General features: G+C 38.6%; 2 protein-coding genes and 1 long non-coding RNA gene across 13 annotated transcripts in view; 2 read left to right on the top strand and 1 right to left on the bottom strand.

The window, feature by feature from the left end:
• Window positions 1–13821, top strand: part of RXFP1 (relaxin family peptide receptor 1) — a 56406-nt gene extending 42585 nt beyond the window's left edge. For 5 of the 8 annotated variants that reach the window (XM_083832698.1, XM_083832700.1, XM_083832699.1 and 2 more), the window contains 10 exons: window positions 201–275; window positions 574–645; window positions 2306–2377; window positions 3197–3268; window positions 4773–4844; window positions 6818–6889; window positions 7117–7367; window positions 8957–9367; window positions 9882–10100; window positions 11932–13820. In XM_083832698.1, the coding sequence (XP_083688824.1) occupies window positions 201–275; window positions 574–645; window positions 2306–2377; window positions 3197–3268; window positions 4773–4844; window positions 6818–6889; window positions 7117–7367; window positions 8957–9367; window positions 9882–10100; window positions 11932–12233 (1618 nt within the window). In that variant the 3' untranslated portion in view covers window positions 12234–13820. Of the gene's footprint in view, window positions 1–200; window positions 276–573; window positions 646–2305; window positions 2378–3196; window positions 3269–4772; window positions 4845–6817; window positions 6890–7116; window positions 7368–8956; window positions 9368–9881; window positions 10101–11931 lie in introns of all 8 variants that reach the window. The other 3 variants (XM_083832704.1, XM_083832703.1, XM_083832702.1) reach the window with 3 other exon arrangements.
• On the bottom strand, window positions 12969–14909 carry LOC310898174. 3 transcript variants are annotated; one of them, XR_014583027.1, is made up of 4 exons: window positions 14823–14909; window positions 14479–14726; window positions 13829–13937; window positions 12969–13108 (listed from the first exon to the last, which is right to left on the bottom strand). It is a non-coding gene; the product is annotated as an uncharacterized lncRNA (long non-coding RNA). The 3 variants fall into 3 exon arrangements; XR_014583028.1 differs by having other exon boundaries at window positions 14827–14900; XR_014583029.1 differs by having other exon boundaries at window positions 14479–14886.
• A 12-nt stretch (window positions 14910–14921) lies between these two features.
• Window positions 14922–21317, top strand: part of ETFDH (electron transfer flavoprotein dehydrogenase) — a 19893-nt gene continuing 13497 nt past the window's right edge. For both annotated transcript variants that reach the window (XR_014583026.1, XM_083832706.1), the window contains exons 1-6: window positions 14922–15075; window positions 16322–16468; window positions 17168–17397; window positions 18291–18372; window positions 18666–18784; window positions 19119–19196. Coding sequence is in view for 1 of the 2 variants with exons in the window: in XM_083832706.1 (XP_083688832.1) it covers window positions 14937–15075; window positions 16322–16468; window positions 17168–17397; window positions 18291–18372; window positions 18666–18784; window positions 19119–19196 (795 nt within the window). In the remaining variant the exon portion in view is untranslated. The remainder of the gene's footprint in view (window positions 15076–16321; window positions 16469–17167; window positions 17398–18290; window positions 18373–18665; window positions 18785–19118; window positions 19197–21317) is intronic.

Here is a 21317-nt window from a genome sequence, read left to right as displayed (position 1 = left end):
AATAGTGTTCCACTGAATGCCATAGGGAATATACGGAAGTTTAAGAAAATAATACTGCCTCTAAGACTCTGAGAAATGAATCAAGCTTTGACTGCCTTTTTCCAAAAGTACAAATATAAGAGAGAAGAATTTTTTTCTATTAGGTAATTTTTGGCAAATATAGTCAGCTATAATTTATTTTACTTTTTTTTTTTTTTCAGAGAAATGATGAATAATTCTCTTGCTCGTTTGCCTGACAAACCTCTGTGCCAATATATGCCAAGACTAAACTGGCTGTAAGTCTACCTTGTATTTCACTAGAAAAACAATATTTTTTTGTCTTTATATTGCACTTCCATACCACTTTTTCTAATGGGCACTGGAATGATCTTACAGAGTGCCTGCTGGTTCACTGCAGGGTTGATGACCTGGAGTCATCAGCCAGGTGTGTAGAAAAAAATAGATGTCTGGTTTCTGTTCTCTTTTATGCAATCATAGCATTCTGGTAGTATTTTTCTTTAATTAACTTAGAATAACTGCCTGAATGAAATAAATTTATTTTTTGGTGATTAATGTTTTGTTTTTATATCCTAGAGACCTTGAAGGCAACCATATCCATCATTTAAGAAATATCACTTTTTTCTCCTGCAACACTCTAACTGTACTGTAAGTAACAGGATACGTTAGCCAGCCCTAATGATTTATATTTGAGCTAAAAGTTTCCTGAGTGTCGTGGTTATTTAGATGCCTATACAGTGGTTACACTGTTTAAATTTATAGCAAAATTTGTCCTTGATGTATGTAACTAAACTTCACTGAAGTGATTTTGACTGATAATAAGATTCAGAAAATGTCATTTTAACTTTTTACTTGGGAGAGAAGGAAAAATGTCATACTAAAAAGAAGCAAAAATACAAAATAGGTAGCTTATTTTTTATTTTAAAAAGTTTAATGGCCCAGTTTGTTGGTCCATCAATTTCAAAATTCTCATCAAATTATCTTCAGTGATGTTGTAATGATCTTCAGAAAATCCAATCTATCTTTTGATCGATTAGTACGCTACATAGTAGTTGTCACTTTTCAAATTGTTAAATCTTCTGTGGGATCCACATTCTTGGCTTTCTCATTGCTTTTAAAGTCCAGCTTGTTTATTTAAGGAGAAAGCATAGTGACAGATGAAATATGACTAAAGGAAAAGTTGCACAACTATGTGCTTGTTTCCAAGGTGCTGTTAGGTCCCAAGCTGCCTAGCCCAATTTATCTTTCTCCTGATCTCAGAAAAATTATATTGGCCTCCTATGGATAATGGAAAGACTTGAGTGAATAAAGAGCACTAGAATGGCAGCGTGGCTAAATGAACTTAACTGAAGGAATCAAAGAATCACAGAATGATTTGGGTTGGAAGGGACCTTCAGGATCATCCAGTTCCAACCCCCCGCCATGAACAGGGACACCTCCCACCAGACCAGGTTGCCCAAAGCCCCATCCAGCCTGGCCTTGAACACCTCCAGGGATGGGGCACCCACAGCTTCTCTGGGCAACCTGTGCCAGTAACTCACCAACCTCTGAGTGAAGAACATCTTCCTTGTATCTAATCTAAATCTCCCCTCTTTTAGTTTAAAGCCATTACCCCTTGTCCTATCCCTACACTCCCTGACCAAGAGTCCCTCCCAGCTTTCCTGTAGGCCCCCTTTAGGTACTGGAAGGCTGCTGTAAGGTCTCCCCAGAACCTTCTCTCCTCCAGGCTGAGCAACCCCAACGCCTTCAGCCTGTCTTCATAGGAGAGGTGCTCCAACCCTCTGATCATCTTCGTGGCCCTCCTGTGGAGCTGCTGTAGCTGGTCCATGTCCTTGTGCTGGGGGCCCTGAACTGAATGCAGCACTCCAGGTGGGACCTCACACAAGTGGAGCAGAGAGGGACAGTCACCTCCTTTGACCTGCTTCTGTACTTCTTTTGATGCAGCCCAGGATACAGAGTTTGAACGTTCAAATTTTTGTTAAGAATTAGTTTTATTCCTTAAAATATCTTGAATTCTCAAACAGCAGCCAACCGTATTACTGTGGTATCATATCCTTCTGTTCTTGTTGGTAGGTACCAATATAGCTAAAAGAGCACATGATATACATGCAAATGCATGCCTAGACAACAAAAGGTATTTGTGGAATTGTAAAACTGTAAGTTTCTATATTGATCAGCTTGTTAACTAAATTAGTGAGGCAGATATTTGAAGATCCAGCTAAGAAAGAATTTTAAAAGTTTGTGAAGTATTCTTCAAAAACAAGTAGTTTTCAAGCAACAGTAATATAAGTTTGTTTTCTCCTTTCAGGGTGATGAGGCGAAATAAAATCAGCTCTTTAAATGAAAACAGTTTTTCTTCTCTCCAGATGTTAGACGAATTGTGAGTCAATTTCTTCTTTTACTTGTTCTACAAGTCACAAAGTTTTATAATTTATTTTGCATATGTCATTTAACAAAAATTTAACATAAATTCTATTTCACATGACATGCTCTGGAAATAGCACCTATCCTCAGTTTTTTCCATGTATTTAACAAGGAAAAAATAGGCAATAAAGTAATACTCTGAGATTCTCAATAATATTGTCTTTTTGCTCATAAGATCATTGAGGTCATTGCATTACCTGAATAGAATCATATTAATTAATCTTAATTATTAATAATTAATAGAATATCACCACACTCTAGGTGCATGTGTACATTCATTGTCTTTTAGACTGGTTTGCCGATTTCTTTTGAGCTAGGGTCTTTACTTCTCTGTCCACAGTGATTAATACTCTCCATGTTTAGTAAAAATAACAGCAAGTTAGAGAGGAGAACTAAGGGAAAGATGTAGCGTTGGGTAACCCATATGAGATGAGAGACGATTCCCATCATAAAACACTATGTTTAATTTATTTCTAAATTCTTGCAACCCAAGTTAAGTGTATTTCAATTTCTTTTTCATGTACATATAATGATAATAAATTATATATCTAATGACATATTTGAACTAGGCTAAGGGAAATCTATTGAATCTAGCTTTCCATGTTGTTTTATCAGCATTCTTTAACAGTCCAAGTTTCTGATAAACCTATATAATAAATAATATTCTAATTGGCAAATAGAATAAAACTGTGTATCTTGGAATTACAAAACTCTTCAGCTAAACAACTGAACCTACTAGGAACTTATGATATCCCACCTATGGTTGTTTCTGCAGAGACTTGGCTAGCAACAAGATTGAATCACTTCCTCCATATATATTTAAGGATCTAAAGGAGCTTTCACAACTGTAAGGATTCTTGATTCTTATTCTTATTATTATTATATAACTGTATATTACTCATATAACATGCTTTCAGTCATGAATGCCAGGAAAGAAAAGAACATCTCTGTATGCATCATATTAGCTCTCCCTAAAAACACTTAAACCAAAAGGAAAAGAAATGTATATACCATTATTTTGATATTAGTTTTGTAAAAGATGGATATTTTCATGTCCAAAAAGAGAGCAAGTTCAAATTCAATCTTTTCTAGATCTTGTTACTATATGAAAAATGAGCTATGCTAGCTGTATCAGAACTTCATAATTTCAATAGGAGTTTTTAATGTGATATAGTGATTTGGCTCTAAAAATAAATGTTTCAGAGGTTCATAGAGATGCCTTGTTAGCAACTGCTTTTTTCTTGTAAAAGAGTTCCAAAAAAAGCATAACATTTTATAAAACCAGAAAGGCATTCTTTCTTTTTCCATAATGTGTGCATAGAAAAATTCAAATGCTGCTGCTGGAAAGTCCCAGTCTTTCTCACATAATTTGAAAGAGACACTAATCACAAAATTGAAGAATCTCCAGAGCACAAGCCAGCACATTTTATCCTGCCTTTATCCTGCATTTTGATTTTAAACCAAGAAGATGTCAGGGCAGTAACAAGGCTCCTCAGTGGACCTAATAGCTATGTATAACCTATGTACCTTTTGAGAAAGTATTGATTTTTTGTCCGCTGCTGTGAGCAACTGTTCCACTGGAGCTTAACCTTCCTGAGCAAAGTCCCTGTGTCTACCTCTGTCAGGCACAACTGAAAAATCCTGTAACTATTTTTAACCAGCTGTCAGTATGTACAGTAACTTATTTTTCTGATTTTCCAGCCCTCTTGGGATCAGTCACAACATACTGGGACAACTAAGTGTTATCAGCTGCATATACTGTGTTTGCACGTTTCGGTTATAGCATCAAAACAAAAACATAAGAAAAAGTTATAGGGAGAAGAAATAGGGAATATATCTAGAAATACTCTTGTGCGGAATAACAGCATCTAGCACTAAAGTCTATTTTTACATTTCATTGCCTCTGTCTCTTTTTGAACTCACACAAATCATTATGAAAAGATGGATTTTATCAATAATAAAACTAAATTTTAAATTCTGTTTCTAAATGCATGCAATTCAACTACATTATTTTACTTAAAAGATAATTCCTAAAAGTTTAATACCGAAGTATTCCTATAGTCAAAACCTTTAAGTGTCAGTTTGGGAGATACAGGATGTGTGTGATGTGTGTGTGTGATGTGTGCATGTGTGATTATTGTATGTCTGTGGAGCATCTGACTACTCTTTCCACTAGCTTAGCAAGCTGAATAATGCTAAATGAATGATACTGTTTGCAGTTTTAACTGCCGATAATACGAGTCCTTCCTACAGGACTGAAAACACACATGAATTATGTATTTTTACTTTATCTTTGGAACAGGCTGTAAAGAAAACGTGCAAAATTGCTTAAATCTGTGTTGTATTTACAGGAACCTTTCTTATAACCCAATCAAGAAAATTCAAATAGACCAGTTTGATTTTCTAACTAAACTCAAATCCCTGTAAGTATCAAGTATTTCTCTGCAATCATTTATTTTTATTTACTATGTAATAATACACATCTCCTTCAGAAGGTCATAATCCCAAATATGTTTTAAAAGAAATTGCCTTTGAAATAGGTTATAGTTATGATCCTCAACAATTTCAACCTGGAAAATAACTATTAACAACGTTTCAATTTACCTTCATATAAATACCGGTATCATAATGGAAATTTCTCCAACAAAAAGAGATCAAAAATTCCATTTCATGAAGAATGTTGTCTATTCCACTATTACAGAGAAGGATTAATGCAACCCTACTTTGACCTTGCACAACTTATGGCACAATTCAGTTGTCATGTCAGAGGGGATGGGACTTTTGCAAATCTTTTTGAAGAGTTTAGGGGTAATTTTTATGGCTGAAATAACACAGCAGCTGAAACATGAATTCTGCCAGTAGAACCCTTTCTGAAACTGAGTGATGGTGCAGTGACAGTCTTGCAAAGCTGAAACTGGTCCTGTGGTAGATTAAATATATCTTCACAGGCAAATGCATGTCTGCAATGACCAACCAGCTCAGTAGAACACAGCATTTGCTTTTCCCATTTGTAACTTCAAAATGGCCATGGAGATCCAAAAATATGTTTCCTTGGAGAGGGGAATAACTAGAGTTTGTGATTTGACCCCAGAGTTGCAGCCAGAAGCCACAGCACATGTGCCTTTGTTGATCAGTCCCATTTCCTTACAACAGTTTGGACTCAAGTGGCCAAATTCAACTGAATTTGGCAAATAGCTAAAGGCCTGAAAATACTAAATCTGTAAAAGATACATGAAAATAAATAGCTGAGCACAGAAGATAATTAATTACCTCCCTAGCAGTCAAGCTGCAGCATAGACTTTAGCCATTATTTGACACCGAAGATTTCATGCAATTGAGTGGTCAGGACCTTCCATATTTTTAAGTTAGGAAAGTTGATAAACCTGGAGACAGATCTGTAGGAAATGGTATGTTTCAGCACTCATTTTGTAGAACATCCATTGCCTCCTTCCTATTTTGAAATGGTAGGAGTAGTTAGGGAAATCACGCCCCGGGATTCATTCACTGCTTAACTAAGACTAAGAAGTTTCCATATTTGGGGCCTTATTCCTGTCTCCAAGCAAAACTGTCCAGTAGCCCAAAGCAAATAACCATTAAGACTAATACCTTTCTCCACTTTTGCCTAAATATTTTCAGAACTCACATGAATATTGCACTTAAAGCATTGAACAGTAAATTCAAATAAGGCTGCACACAAAAATAACCAAAGCTCTCTTGACAGGTTGCAGTCTAGAAGACATGGTGCACATCTAATGCACCATAAAGAATAGTCCAGAAGAATACAGAAACTGAAGTTCTAAAAGAACAGCTTACACAGTTACACAGTACTGATCTAGCACTGCAGGAGAAATAATAGTGCTATTTTCCATATATTAAAAAATAAAATAAGAAATCCCACCTATGTGTCACCAGAAATCCAACATTTTCCCTTACATGCCAAGTTCTGTGTACCAACTTCCTGCTGATCTTGACACAATAAAGACTGAATTCTTGCAGTGGTTTGTTTGTCTAGCAAAGCACTCCCTGGGACAGAAATGTAAAATATTACTATTGGAACAAGTTATTATTTTCCCAGAGATGATGAAAGAACATGGGTAGAACAATACTTTGGAAGGGCAACATAATAATCATCGATTGCACTGCTGAGAGCACTAAAAGAGCCTTCTCTGTGATTTTGGAAGAACAGAATGCTTATTAGAGTTAAGTGAGATTCATTTTGTTCCACTTTAGCTTTCATGTAGACTTTCTGTTCAAGTTTCAAAGAGTGACAGATTAGAGGCAATTAAAGTTCATCTCTAGTTTCATATAATCGTAGGAACACAATTAAATGCTCATTAAGTTTGTTCTTCTACTATTGAGTTTATATTGTGTTTTATTAAGAGTATATTGTTTACAGCAGCTTGGAGGGCATTGATATTGCAAACATCCAGAGAAGAATGTTCAGGCCCCTTAGAAACCTCTCCCACATGTAAGTTGTTTATCCAGTTCACTTTCTTTGGTCTGAATTTCACAACTTGCAGAACACTGAATAAGTAAAAACAAAAGTGTCTGAAAAGTGGCATGCAAGTAGTTGTCAAATTTGACAATTTTAAATTAATTTTTCTTCTTTCAGAATATGTTTTCTGAATATTTGCTAGAGAGCTTTACTAGAGCCATCTATTTTCTGTTTTGTTTTGTTTTGTTTCTCGCTTTTAGATATTTTAAGAAATTCCAGTACTGTGGATATGCCCCTCATGTGCGCAGCTGTAAGCCTAATACCGATGGGATTTCGTCCCTTGAGAATCTCTTAGCTAGCATTATACAGAGAGTTTTTGTCTGGGTTGTATCTGCCATCACTTGCTTTGGAAATATTTTTGTTATCTGTATGAGGCCTTACATCAGATCGGAAAATAAGCTCCACGCCATCTCAATAATGTCTCTCTGCTGTGAGTATTCTGTGCATAAAGGTAAAAGAATATTGCTTTAATCTACTGATAGTGTGTACAACATCTGATATTACAATATAGTGACATATTTCCAGCTCTGGATTAACTGAACTTTTGTGCTCTTATGAATGGTAATACAAAATGCTTTATCTTACACACCAGGAAGTTTGTTAGATGCTGCCTTTGTTCTGTAACAATAGGCAGTTGATAACTTACAAGGGTTTCATGTTTGATTCTAATGATGGAGATACTGTGTCAAACTCTCACTTCCTACAGCAAGAAGAAAAAATAATAATAAAAAAAATCAAAGGCCCATAAACCTAAATACTGGTATGCCCTTTTGAGTAAATAGCAATTCGTGTGTGTAAACATTATCGCGTGTAGTTATTCAGTTTTGTTTTTTTTTTTTTTGCACAAGCAAAAATTTATTTAGACAAATATAGAAATTCTACCACTCCTAGCTCCTCAATATTAAAAATTATAGTTTTTTGTGTGAGATTGTGTTACAGTCTCAAGTACCCTTTCTCAATACAAGACAGTCTATCTAAACTTAACTATTTCACAAATGCTGTTAGTTGCATTTTGAAATGTAATCGTCAGCACTGTATAAAATAGTTGGAACATTTCTAAATATCACATCAGTGATTCTGAAACTTTGTTATTTAACCATTGGAACAGTCTGTACACCACACAAAACTGATCAAAATACCTGAGAAGGCTTCAGATCCATGTAGACAGCTTCTCTTCACCTACTAGTGCTATTAGAGAAATGTTTATTAAGCCTTTTCACAGAAATCCCAAGTAAAATGCAACAGGGGAAGAGAAGAGGGATCATGATATTTCACTATGCTTAAAATTTGAACAAGGCTCATTGTCTTCCTGGTTGCAGAAGACTTGAAAATAAGAAGCAAATACAGGAATTAAATAATTGCCAAATGTGTCATCTCTTATGCTCATGGTTTTTAATCCAGCATCATCGTTTTGAGGATGGGGCACATGTCTGAACTTGTGAGGACTGTTGAGACTATGTTGAGGGTCTACAACAGAAACTCTCTTTTGGATGCTCGAGAAGGAGCTCAAGGAATGTCACAGCGATGCCTCTTGGTGTTACCCCAGGCTTGCACAGGAGCTTCCCTCTGTCTTTTGCCTTTCCCTGCTAAGCTAATAAGGAGCAAGAATGATGTTGTTTGTATTTGCTGACTACTTTCAAGTCTTAATAGAAGCCTGTGCACATCAGTTTTGAACTATTATCAGGTGGACAAATAAAAACTAAACTTTGAGTCCAGCAGAGATGCTTTGCTCAAAGCAAACTATCTTAAGCAAAATGTCAATATCAAAAAGGAATAAAATCTAATCAAAAAAAAGGTTTGCAATGGTATTTCTATAAATTAAATTATATCTCTGCTGCTTGCAAACCAATTTTGAGCTTCAATAAATCAGTTTGAAAACAATAGCATTCTGACTATAATATTGATTTTATAACTATGTATTATTTGACGTAAATGTGTACTGATACATACGTGTGTATGTCTCATTTTTAGTAGACATATACACAAAGAGAATGGGAAATTCAGATGTGTGAATAATGATGTTAAGCACTATGCCCACAGGTGCTGACTGTCTGATGGGAATATATTTATTTGTGATTGGAGCTTTTGATCTTAAATATCGTGGAGAATACAACAAGCACGCTCAGTTGTGGATGGACAGTATTCATTGTCAATTGGTGGGATCGCTGGCTATTCTGTCTACAGAGGTGTCAGTATTACTATTGACATACCTGACTTTGGAAAAATACATCTGCATAGTTTATCCTTTTAGGTGTTTGAAGCCCAGAAAATGCAGGACAATTTCCATTTTAGTTCTTATCTGGATAATTGGGTTTGTTGTTGCTTTTATTCCACTGAGCAATAAGGAATTTTTCAGGAACTACTATGGCACCAATGGCGTCTGTTTTCCTCTTCACTCAGAGCAATCAGAAAGTACAGGAAGTCAGATTTATTCTGTTGTCATTTTTTTAGGTAAGTTGCCTTTTTTCCTTACATACATAGAGTCTTCATTTTTTATGATAACAAACCTGATTTTCGAACAGATACGGCAGCTTTGCTGTGATGTTCACATCTCATACTTAGATGCACTTACAGACTTTTTCCAACCTGAGAGTTTTACTATATTAGATTGATACTTACATATCTTAAAATGCATGAAGGGTTCAGAAAGCAGAAAGAAGTTAGGACCATTAAATTCCTGAATGAATAAATTTTGTCAGGGAAGTAAAGCAACGTTAAGACCAGTGAAGAACTACATAGTTTGGATCCAATGGCAGCCATTTGTCAGGCAATGATAATTTAAATACTGGAGTAGAGGCAGTAATTCAGTGTTTGGATGAAGACCAACTTAGATTGTCTGGCCACTTAATTCTATGGGACTAGCAGTTTAGAGAAAGGATTTTTCTTTACTATTCAACTTGCAAATAGGTGATGTTTAATTGCCATTGTGCTGTTAAATCATAACTAATTTTAACTTCTTCAACAGGTGTAAACTTGGCTGCTTTTATCATCATTGTGTTTTCCTATGGAAGCATGTTCTATAGTGTTCACCAAACAGCTATTATGGCTACTGAAATTCGGAATCATATCAAAAAAGAGATGACCCTTGCCAAACGTTTTTTCTTCATTGTATTTACTGACGCACTATGTTGGATACCCATTTTTATTTTGAAACTCCTTTCATTACTTCAAGTAGAAATACCAGGTATGTTCTTCCTTTTGCAGCTGTTTCAGCTGCGTCTGTATAAAGACCATTTCCAGTTTAGAAGAAAAAAGAATTGAACATATTGAACTATATTATTATCCTGAACTATATGCTATTTATCTATATAGATGCACACACAATGTATTGAATTATAGTTTGTTTTATTACTGCATTGGACTATATTACTGTCATCATCAAGAACTACCTTTGAGTCAGTCAAAACAACAGAGATTCAAATCTTTAAAGTCTGTCTCCACAAAATATCTAGGAAATGCACAAAATAAACCAAGTTTCAATTGGATTGGCTTTTTTCATGTGACGGCTTTTGGTGGTTCTGTTAACCATTGCTAAAGACAACACAGTGTTTCCTATCTTGATTTAAATGTACAATTCTTACCCTGAAATAACTTTCTTTTACAAACCGATACTTATATTTCACACAATAAGTTATGTACAGCTGTGCTTAACCTTCCTTCATGCTAGGAAAAACTTTCCCATGTAAATACAGTGTAACTTAAAAGATTAAAAATCACAGCCTATTTCTTTCCTTCTCTTTGCTGTAAGGGTACATGCTAGAGTAATAGTGTCTTTATGTAGGGCTTGTAAACCATGTCAGAAAGAACATGTTAGCACAAAGGGTAGCACCAGCATCCACGGAGTCAGACTCAGCATATGGTTGTATGTGACAATACCGTACCGGTGAGAAAATATTTTAGCTCAGAGTTTTGTGCTGACCAGAAGTGTTGGGAGTTACCTTTTCAAAGTTTTGACTTAAATGTTAAACGTCTGATAGTTATGTTGATCATGTCAAATATTTTTCAGTTATATTAAACCTTCTAAAATGCTTCTTGATAAAGTTATCAAACCATGTAAGAGATTTTAAAGAAAATGTTGTGAAAAATAGAAGCAGATGTATTCTGAGTCAGGAAATCTAGAAGAAATCCTGCTAAACCACAGGGTGATCTTAGATTCAGCAAGTAAACATTCTGCGTTATACATATTGGGCTAAGTAGTACTAACCCATTTCGTAAAATTAAAGACAATCACAGATGTTTATCTACGTTTACAGGAGTTTGGTTTTTTTTTGGGGGGGCGGGGAGGGCTGTGACAGCCTTTGAATCATGCATCAGTAGAAATGTATTGATATTGCAGAAAGAGGATCAAGCCAGAAAGCAGGGGGGAAAGGCAGCACGTATAAAGCTGTTTGTACAGCTTGGGACAGTTCTGCAATTGTTTTATAAATCAAACAGTGCAGCTGAGGGTGCCCATGACCATCTTTCAGCTCTACAGTCCTGTCCCTTCTCTGCCTGCCTCTCAGCTAACAATCCAACTTCTCTCCCAAACAGTAAGGATGAAAAGGGGTGACAGAAAAAGGCACCTAGACCCTGATATAGGCAGGAGAGCAGGAAACTGTGACTAAGGAGGGAGGTGTGAACACGGAGACCCTTACCAACAGGGCAAGAAGGAAATAAGGATGTATACAGTGCCCTTCACATGGGAAAGAACAGAGAACTGGTGCAGAGGAGCTAAACCAGCCTCTGCAGGGAAGAAGGGGCTGGAGGATATTGCTTTGGGGGAGGACAGGACATCAGGGACATAGATATGATTGCCTAGAATTCATTATGGGAAGAGAATGGCAAACGGTGATCACAGTAAGAGACAAGGGAGCAAAGCAGAGAGAAAAAGATGTGGGTCAAGAAACTGGGGCTCAGCCAGAACAAGAACTGTGCCAGCCTCTTAGCAGGTAGCTGTGCTTCATAAGCATGAAGTGCTTGCATTAATTAACGTGTACAAATGCTACTAAAGCTTCCTTTCTCTTTCCCTCCCTAAGGTACCATAACGTCTTGGGTGGTGATTTTTATCTTGCCAATAAATAGCGCTTTGAATCCTCTTCTCTACACTTTGACTACCCGACCTTTCAAGGAAATGATTCACCAGGTTTGGTATAACTACAGACAGAGAAGATCCAAGAGAGGCAAAGGCAGTCAGAAAACATATGGCCCATCATTCATTTGGGTAGAGATGTGGCCAGTGCACGAAATCACACCAAAGCTAACAAAGCCTGTGCTTTGTACGGACTCTTCTGATGCATCTGTGACTACACAGTCAACGAGACTAAATCTGTACATGTAAATACGTTTTGAATCTTTACAGTGACATCTGCACTGTTAGCTTCACATCCATGGACTTGCTGCTTTACAGTAATGAGTCAAAATGAGGGAGGTATGATGGCTGGACTCCCGTGCACCGAAACACACAGCAGGATGAAGTGAGAGCAGTGTGGCTGCTTGCAGGTAGAACCAATAAAAATAAAATTATTTTAATCTTGCAACAGTTCCTGACATTTTGACAGCTCATCCTGGTTCAGAATCAATCTTTTTTTTTTTTCCCCTCCAACAAGATAGAAGTGTGGAAAAAAGCATGAACTATGATTTAAAACATCTCATACTAAAATCAAAATGTTTCAAAATCATCTATCTTTGAAAAAAAAGGCTATTTTCAATAAACTTTTTTTTTTTTTTAAATCCCCATTTCACCAGCTGTTTTTTTCAGAGTTGATTGGTTTCATCATTCAGAAAATTATTTTCCCTTTAAAATTTCTGACTGGCAGACTGCATACAGCTCTTAAAAGCTCTAGGGAACAGTAGCACTAAGAAAATATTTTTATTTCATAATTAGATGAGTTTATTGTAGTTGTCAAAGCCAAACAAGTGAATGTTATTCTTTTTAAAAAATGTATCAACTATTTTAATCATACAAATGATCCTGAAATGGTAACAATTGTTCTAATTCAAGCAGAACCAGAATTGTTTTTAAAACAAAATGAGTTTCTCAACAGTGTCCTCCAACTGTAGCTGGTGGAAGTTTTTCCTTCAGAAGAGCATCCTTCCCTGGGAAGACCGGAGTGAGTATCCCAACATCTTGATGCTGCTCTTTTCCTCACCACTTCTTTATGGGCTTCCCTACGTAGTTCCCCATCGCCTGCACACTTCAACGGATTTTAAAGTCTTTGCATATTGAATAACGAGAGAGTGTCAAATAGATGATGATCAATATTAATAGGTGTCATAACATCTACACTTTAATCACCTTGTACATCTGATTGGATGCAGTACAGTTAAAATAATTTTGGAGCACCGCCATTCCACACTTTTTGGGCAGCATTGGGCTTCCCAGTGTAAATATTTTTTCCCCTTTTCCCAAAGCAAAATGATTTTGTCCCACATGAAATGAACCTCTATACCAAAAAGAGAGGTGCAAGGCAGAAGCAGTTCCTCTGCATACACTTAGTGAAGAGAATCTTTTCTGTTATGAGTATGAATTCCCAAGTTCGTGTAGTACCATGCTCACAACCCAAAGGCCTGGAGCCCAAGGTGGTGAAAGAAATTCTTTTGCATTGATGTTTTGAAGCTTTTTAAAAGATACTTCCAATGTTTGCACTTAACTTCTTAATAATGTAAGAAGTAGAACTAAAAACAGTGTGACACACACTTTAACTGTTTACAGAACTTTGGATTATCTTGAAATCAAAAGTTATTCATCCTGTTTCCACGATTGTATGTTTTATTGAAATAATAAAAGATTATCTGCTGATCAAAATGACTTGTTTTCCAAGTTGTTTGGCAACATTTTGGGTTACTGGAAAAAAACAGCTAAGTGAAATCCTGCAATGTGGATTGCCTTTAAGGGGCAGTCAAAACTCAATTCAAAAGAACTTGTGTACTCACGGGGGGCAAGCCTTCTCAACGAGCAGGCTTTGACAGGATGTCTGTCCTCATCGTTATTTTCGTTTTTCATGTAAGTTGATTGTGGATATATTCAATGTTATCCTTGTTTCTATGAGTAATCAGAAGACACCCATTAGTCAGAATTTGTTGCAAAAACTTTATTGCTTTGATAACAAAATTACAGTTTTTCTTTTAAAAAAGTCCTTCTAGCAGAGGAAATTGGGCTAACAGTGCAGGGTACAGCTACCTTCTCCTGCTGTTTCCCACTGCACTTCAGCATTCCCCCAGCTTTGGTAAGTGTACAGGAGTTTCAATACAGGTATTTATTTCACAGCAGTGGTCTTTCAGACCAAAGGGTTGTGGTAACAGTAAGCCCTGGACTAACTAACTAGTAACTGCTTCAGGCAAGATATAAAGTAGGACCAAATACAGGAAACGTTCTTATGTGCTTCCTTGAAGATGGGAGAATATATTTCACAGGTTCTTTTGTAACTGATGGAAGCTTTTACTTGTCGTTCACAGCAATCCATCCTCTAAGCAAACACTGCTGCTAAATTTCTACCAAGGAGGGATATATGGTCCGTCATAAGGCACTTTATATGCATTACAACAAAAATAGTGTAAAAATCCTTTGCAGTAATAAAACTTACTGAAAAAAAAATGCAGTTTTATAGGAATATATTGCAGTATTGCTTAACATAGCAAGGCTTGGGATGAGGATGGTTATCCGAAGCTTGTAAATAAGCCGCGACTTGCTGTATTATCCCATCCTCGACGCGTAGCGAGGAAGACCGAGGTTATCTCCGCAAGCTCTGTGGAGCCGGCAGGCTTCCTGCCGCCGACACCTCTTTAAATTAAACACACGCGAAGAGGGCTGTCTGTCCAGCGGCGCGTCCCCCTGGGGGGGGGGGGGGGGGGGGGAGACACAGAGAGAAACGGCTCAGGGACACGGCTGGGGCCGCCCGGACCCACCTCCCCGCCGCCCCCCTCGCACCCACGTCGCCGATCTGCATCTCCCCCTCCTCCAGCTGCCGCTCGCCCGCCGGCCCCGACGCCCCGCTGCGGGCCGCCTCCATCCCCGAGGGGCCGCCCCAGCCCCGCCTCGGCCATGGCCGCGGCACCGCCCGCCCGGCCCCGCCCTCGCCCCCGCGCAGGCGCAGCAGGGCCGCGGGCAGCTGCTGCGGGGGCACCGAGAGGGGTCGAGGGCGCCGCCATGTTGTGGTCGCGCTGCCCGCCCTGCGCCACAGGTAACGCGGCGGGGCGAGGGGGGGCAGCGGGACCAAGCTTGTTGGGGCTGTGGTGGAATAAAAAAACCCCTCCTGTCCTGTCTTGTCTTCTCCTTCTGGCCGTGTGTCCCGGCCCCGGTCCCGTCAGGCTCGCCCAGGGCCGGCGGCTGCTCAGTCCCGCCTGTGTGAAGGGCGGCTGTGCGCGGTGTCCGTGCGCTGGGGGGTTACGGGTGAGAGCTGTTGTTAAACCGGCACGGCTGGCACCGCCGTCCTGCCTGGCACCGTGCGGGGCTGTGGCAAAAGGGCGGCCTGCCTGCTGGCCTCGCCAGCGCTGCTGCCAGCACTACGTCCCCGGCTGGGCCTTTGACTGCTGCGGTTTGGCAGAAATGCCGTGTTTTAAATACCGTGTTCTACCTCTTCGTCCCTGAAATTACAGCAGGGACTCTGTAATGGAAGGAAAAATATCTCTCAGGGTGCATTAGCTCACAGATCTGTACACTAAAACTAGTTGTGGTGCTGCATATACTGCTTTTCTGAGTACAAATCATGTCTTTGCCGGTTGTGAAAAGTGGAAATTAAAGCAGATGTTGCGGCATGTTGTTGCTCTTCTGCATAGAATCCTGTTTTGATCATTTGGAACTTCAGTTCTGTTTTCTTTATAAGCGAGTCGAGTTTGTTGTTGCAACAAGTAATGTTTTTGCAGCGAAAGTAAAGATTAATTGTATCTACTGTGCCTGGCTTTGGCTACACTGAACCTGGGTTTAAGTCTGAGCTTCTGGTGTAGGCTGTGACGTTTTAGATGAGCTGCCTCCTTATCAGTAGTCGTGTAGGCTGTATATCTCAGCACGTGTTGGTGTCACAAGGGGTGAACTTGAATGTCCTACACCTGCAGTTGTTTAGTCACTTCTCATGAAGTCTGAAGTAAGTCTTGGAGTACAAAGTTCAGCAGGAACTTAAAATGCATTTTCCCCGTGTATGTGTGTGCTATCCCATGTCAGCTGTCAGAAATGGTTGGCTAGTGCAGGGAGTGGTATCATGGGAAGAATGCTTAAAGGGGAAGCTCTCTGTTTATTTTTTAAATATAAATGATACAATGTAATTGTAACAATTGAAACTTTTAAAATCTGTGTTTATGTTTCCTCATCTTCTCATCCTGACTGCCTTCTTGGGGGACTGTCATACTGGTTGTGCCATGTGTTCCTGAAAAAAAAATGGAACACTTTTTGAGGAAGGAATGGTTCGTCAAATCTGTTTCTTGCTTTTGCAGCACGTCAGTGCTTTCATGCTCTTAAGTTGATAAAGAGAGACTGCCTTCTGTCACTGCACGCAGCAAGATGTACCTCTACTGCCGCTGTGCCTCGCATAACTACGCATTACACGATTCATCCACGGGACAAAGACAAACGATGGGAAGGTAAGTGGGAAAAATGCATTTTTAAAAGCTTTTTATTCTCGTTGCTGAGCTTTAACAACACTGAAATGTGTTGCTGTTTTTTCTTTCTACAGAAATTCTATTCTCTTAAATACAGGACTAATTTTCCAAATGAAATTTCACGGTTGCTCTCTCACAATGAGTGTCTTTAGTGCTATGAAATGAGATCAAGAAAATCTATAAGCAACTTTTGCAATATTTCCGGACATTCCAATCACTATGTTTAGCAATTTTAAAGGTTTCAATTCCAGAAAAGTCACTGATTAATTAGTGTAAAATAAAGTAACTTGTTCTGACTATGGATCTTGTTTTCTTCCTTCTCCCTTCCCTATAGTTTCACCAAGTGTCTTTGATGCAGCTAGCTAACTGGGCTCTTAATTAACTTTGACTTTCTTCTTAACTTCTGAAGATGATATTTCTGGTGTATAGAGACTGTGTATATGTTTTTATGGCATATCTTCTTACAACTTATGAAGAGTTAATTTTATATTGGAATGCTAATGTCCTTCTGCACTATTCCAAGTACAGAAGTGGGCATTTTGTTAGGTGTTTAGCCTCCTTTTATGGCAGGTAATACTACGGGGATACCCAGTAGTCAGTATCACAGAGCAAGGTGTAGGGAGAGAGATGTTGGGGAGAATTGGTGATTAGTTTATCTTACTATCTTTTTTTCTATTAAAGGGGTGAACATGGAGAGATTTGCAGAGGAAGCTGATGTTGTCATTGTTGGAGCAGGCCCTGCAGGTCTTTCTGCAGCTATTCGACTCAAACAGTTAGCTGCTGAGCATGGCAAAGAAGTACGTGTTTGTCTGGTGGAAAAGGCTTCCCAAATTGGTGCACATACACTGTCTGGTGCTTGTCTTGAGCCAAGGTCCCTGCAAGAACTATTTCCAGACTGGAAGGAGCGGGGGGTATGTATGAACATACAAACACATTGCTAGCATGTCATAAATTCCTGTATCTGACTCATTTTGGTGTGACTTAGTAACTTGGTACCTTTGGTGCTTAGTACCATTTAAAGTACGTTGATCCAGTAAGACAGAACCACCTGTTTTCTTTTTAGTACATTTTCTCTAGTTCAGCAGTGCTAAACGTGTCTGTTGCGGCCTTTGTTCTTCCATCCAGTGGTCTTACAGCACATGCACAGGATGCCTGCCAGATCCCGGAGTGCGCCACATCTCCTGCATTTATACAGAATCCAGCTCCTGTGCACAAGCAGTGATGTGGCAGATTGATAGCAATGTCAGACGTGTCGCTTCTGGGCAGTACCTCTGACTGTGCTGCGCTATGTTTTGTGCAGACGTAGTAATGTAGCTCAGGCCTAAGGTCATTTAGGAGGGAAGACAGCAAGAACTGAGCCACCATCCATGCCAGGACAGCCATCTGACTGGCAGCTGGCTCCCTGCTGTCACCTGGGAGCTGCAAGAAGCAGGCCATTGACTAGTTGTTTTGTCGTAGTGGTCTGAACACACACGATGCGCTGCCTTCTTTAGAAGTGTTTAGAGTATTGATGGAGTACAAGCTGAAGCACAAACTATAGCAGGGGTTTGCAAGGCCCTGTTCCAGTTTTTTAACCTTTCGGTTGTGTTGATTCTTGTCTCATGACTGTTTTCATAAGATATTTGATTTTCTCTCTGGTGATACTTTCCTATAGAAATGCTTTATTAGACATTTAAATGACTGCCAGTTCGTTATTTGTTTAATTATTTGTGTGGGTTTTTATTTTTTTTTCTTATTTTATATGGTTTGGATTGGCTAGAAAAAAACAACTCACAGGCCTATTTCTATTCCCTTTTCTACGTAGGCTCCACTTCATACTCCTGTAACTGAAGACAAGTTTGGAATTTTAACAAAGAAGTCTAGAATTCCAGTGCCAATTCTTCCAGGTAAAGTCTAGTGAGGAGCTCTTTGTACCATCTTTTCAGTGTGTTTTTCAGCTTTTCTATGAATCAATCAATCTTGATTCAATGTAGCACAGCAAGTGTATGGAGAATATAATAGCCTGCAGCAATTGTGTGCTTGTAGATGATGGCTCTAATCACACATGACGTTATTTTTTTTTGAAGATGGCACTTATATACATCAGATGTATCTTTGTCTACATCTTCTTATACTTTGCTTAGTGTTCTGTGTTTTAGGTGTGTGTGTATATGTTTGTGTGTATATTCTTTTTGCCTAGGACTTCCAATGGTTAATCATGGGAATTACATAGTACGTCTGGGACACTTTGTGAGCTGGTTAGGTGAACAAGCAGAAGCTTTGGGTGTTGAGTTGTATCCAGGCTATGCAGCAGCTGAGGTAATAATGATATCAGTGTGTATATGAAAAGCATTTTTGAAGCCCCTTTCACTGCGCTCCCAATTATTTGTACATTCACAGCATTTGTACAATCACAACATTCCTCTTAACAGAAATGTATTATGAAAGCCACGTTTCAGTGGCTAAAATCCTTGGCCCAGATCCAGCAAAGCACAAAGTGGATCATAAAGTACGTTAATAATAACATAATCTTCCAAGTTTGACCACTAGACAGCAGAAAGACTTGGTGCTTATAAGTTCTGTATTAGGACTTTATGAATGGATTAAAATGACTAATCATTAAAATGTTCTTTTTGTTTAAACATTTTCAAAGGTTCTTTTTCATGAAGATGGTAGTGTGAAAGGGATAGCTACTAATGATGTGGGAATTCAAAAGGATGGAGCACCTAAAGTAAGTAGCTATGTTTTCCATAACTGGAGATCTAATTTTGGAAATTGTGCTGTATCTGCTTCTAGTGGTATCAGTAATCTTCCTGCAGCCTAAGAAAAAATACAAAATTCAGTACCTGTTTTTCCGCTCTGTATTAAATTGATCAATTACACCTGAAAGTTTTGGTCTCGGGACATTGTAAACTCCGTGTGAAATTAGCAGATAAAGCCTTTGCAGAAAGGAGATTTCTCTGAGGGTGATTGGAAGGAAAGACTGCAAGTGTGCTTTGACATACAGGAAATCAGTATAAAAAATAAATAAAAAAGGAACACTCCCTTGAACTCCCTCAAAAAAGTACGAAGGTGAAATGGAAGGCTGTTGTCCTGCTGGTAGCTAGCAACGTGTAAGAGCGTGCTTCTGGCTGGTTGCTTTTTCTTCTGTACAACTGTAGTCAACGTTTGTTGACAGTCTGTCTACCTTGCTGGGGCAAGGTACGCACTGAATCTTTATACCTTTTTGCTGGTTGGTCACACTGCTGTATCCAGAAGGTGACCCCCTGCCCGAAGTGCTGGACTTTGGATGATTTTTAGTGGAATCCAGAACCTGCTGTAAGCATGTCACCTCCCTGTGCAATACGTAGGGAGAAGTTAGTACCTCAGAGCACCTCGGAACAGCTTTCACACAATTATCAGGCTACAGAAATTCTAGGTACAGGTTTGGGTTTTTTTCTTCAGCTTTCCTTATATGAGGTTTCTTACTAGTTTACAAATAATTTCAAAGATGTACTTACTTTGACGTAAAAGTCTGGTCTGTTTTTCCAATTTAAAGCAGAGGTTGAGAAGAAAAGACTCATTCTTGTTTTAAGAAAATAAATGTAATGGAGGAAAAAGTGATGGCAGGGAAAAGTAATATATTTTTCCTGTATAATATTGTCTGTCTCCCATAGTGGATATACACACGCTAATTTTCAGGTGTGCATTTTCTCCAGTAGGAGGTGCGAGTAATACATTGCAGTAATAAATGGCTTTTAATGCAGGTTTTTTGTTTGTTTTTGTTTAAGTAGGGAGGAAATATGAATGTTTTTAAAGCATCCTCAAAACCTAATCTTTTTTCCACATACTCTGGATGTCTGTTGACTTCTTTGATTTGTACAGAAGTAGGGTGCCACTACTGTAAACTGAGTATTTAAACTAAGTGTTTTAGTTGTCCGTTGATAGTACTTCCAGTGAATAAAGGTAAATAAACATCATTTGCGTAACCTTCAAATCAAGAATGCCTTCAATGTGTTTGTTTATACAGAACCTAATCAAGTGGTGTGGTTAACGAGTAGAGTTTCACCTTGTAATCAGTACCAATCAAACAAAAAACAGGAATGGTGAATGGTTTACCTCTGGCAGGTTTCATTGAAAACTGTGCTTGTGATCTTTTTCAGCATTAAACTTTCTCAATTCAGGCTTCTTTTTTTTTTTAAAAAAAAAAAAACAAAACTTTTTTTCCCCCTGCAAGGTTATGTATATTTAGAATGTAGTAATGTAGTATCCTTACGCTGCAAATACAACCTCCTCGTCTATTCTAGCCTAATGCACTCGTGTGTGCAAGTGACGTGCTCGTACATGAGTATGAACTGCTGGTATGAGCCTGCTGGTTCCCCCTATCTTACTCTGAATCACGTTGGAGTTTTTGATGAGAAATTCTTTTAAAATGCCACAGCAAAATTACCCTAACGTTATTTGTGTTTTAACATGCAATATAATATTGGTGTAATATTTATTGTAACAATTTTATTCTGAATTCTGAAGTTGCATGTTCTTGGGGGAAGGTGGGATGGGACAGGGGGACAGGACGCTGATATATCTTTTTCTGACCTGGTGTTTTATTAGGCCTTCTTCATGTACATATATAAGACAATATTTTATCGTAATGTGACTTTATGAGCAAAAATTAAGGCGTGAAGTTACAGGTTAAGATTCTTTGTTCTGTGGGGGTTCCTTTGCACCGTCTGAATGGGCAGATGTGATGGTAGAATCCTCTGACCTGGAAAAGAATCGCTCTCAGTACAGAATGGTGATTCACTGTGGTGCTGCTCTAATGGAATCCCCTTGCCAGGTTTGCTGGGGGTGTATCGTAGTTTGGTTCTGCTCC

This window comes from Anser anser (assembly GCF_964211835.1).
Source record: "Anser anser genome assembly, chromosome: 4".
Taxonomy (NCBI): domain Eukaryota; kingdom Metazoa; phylum Chordata; class Aves; order Anseriformes; family Anatidae; genus Anser; species Anser anser.
This window is presented reverse-complemented; position numbering and strand designations above follow the sequence as displayed.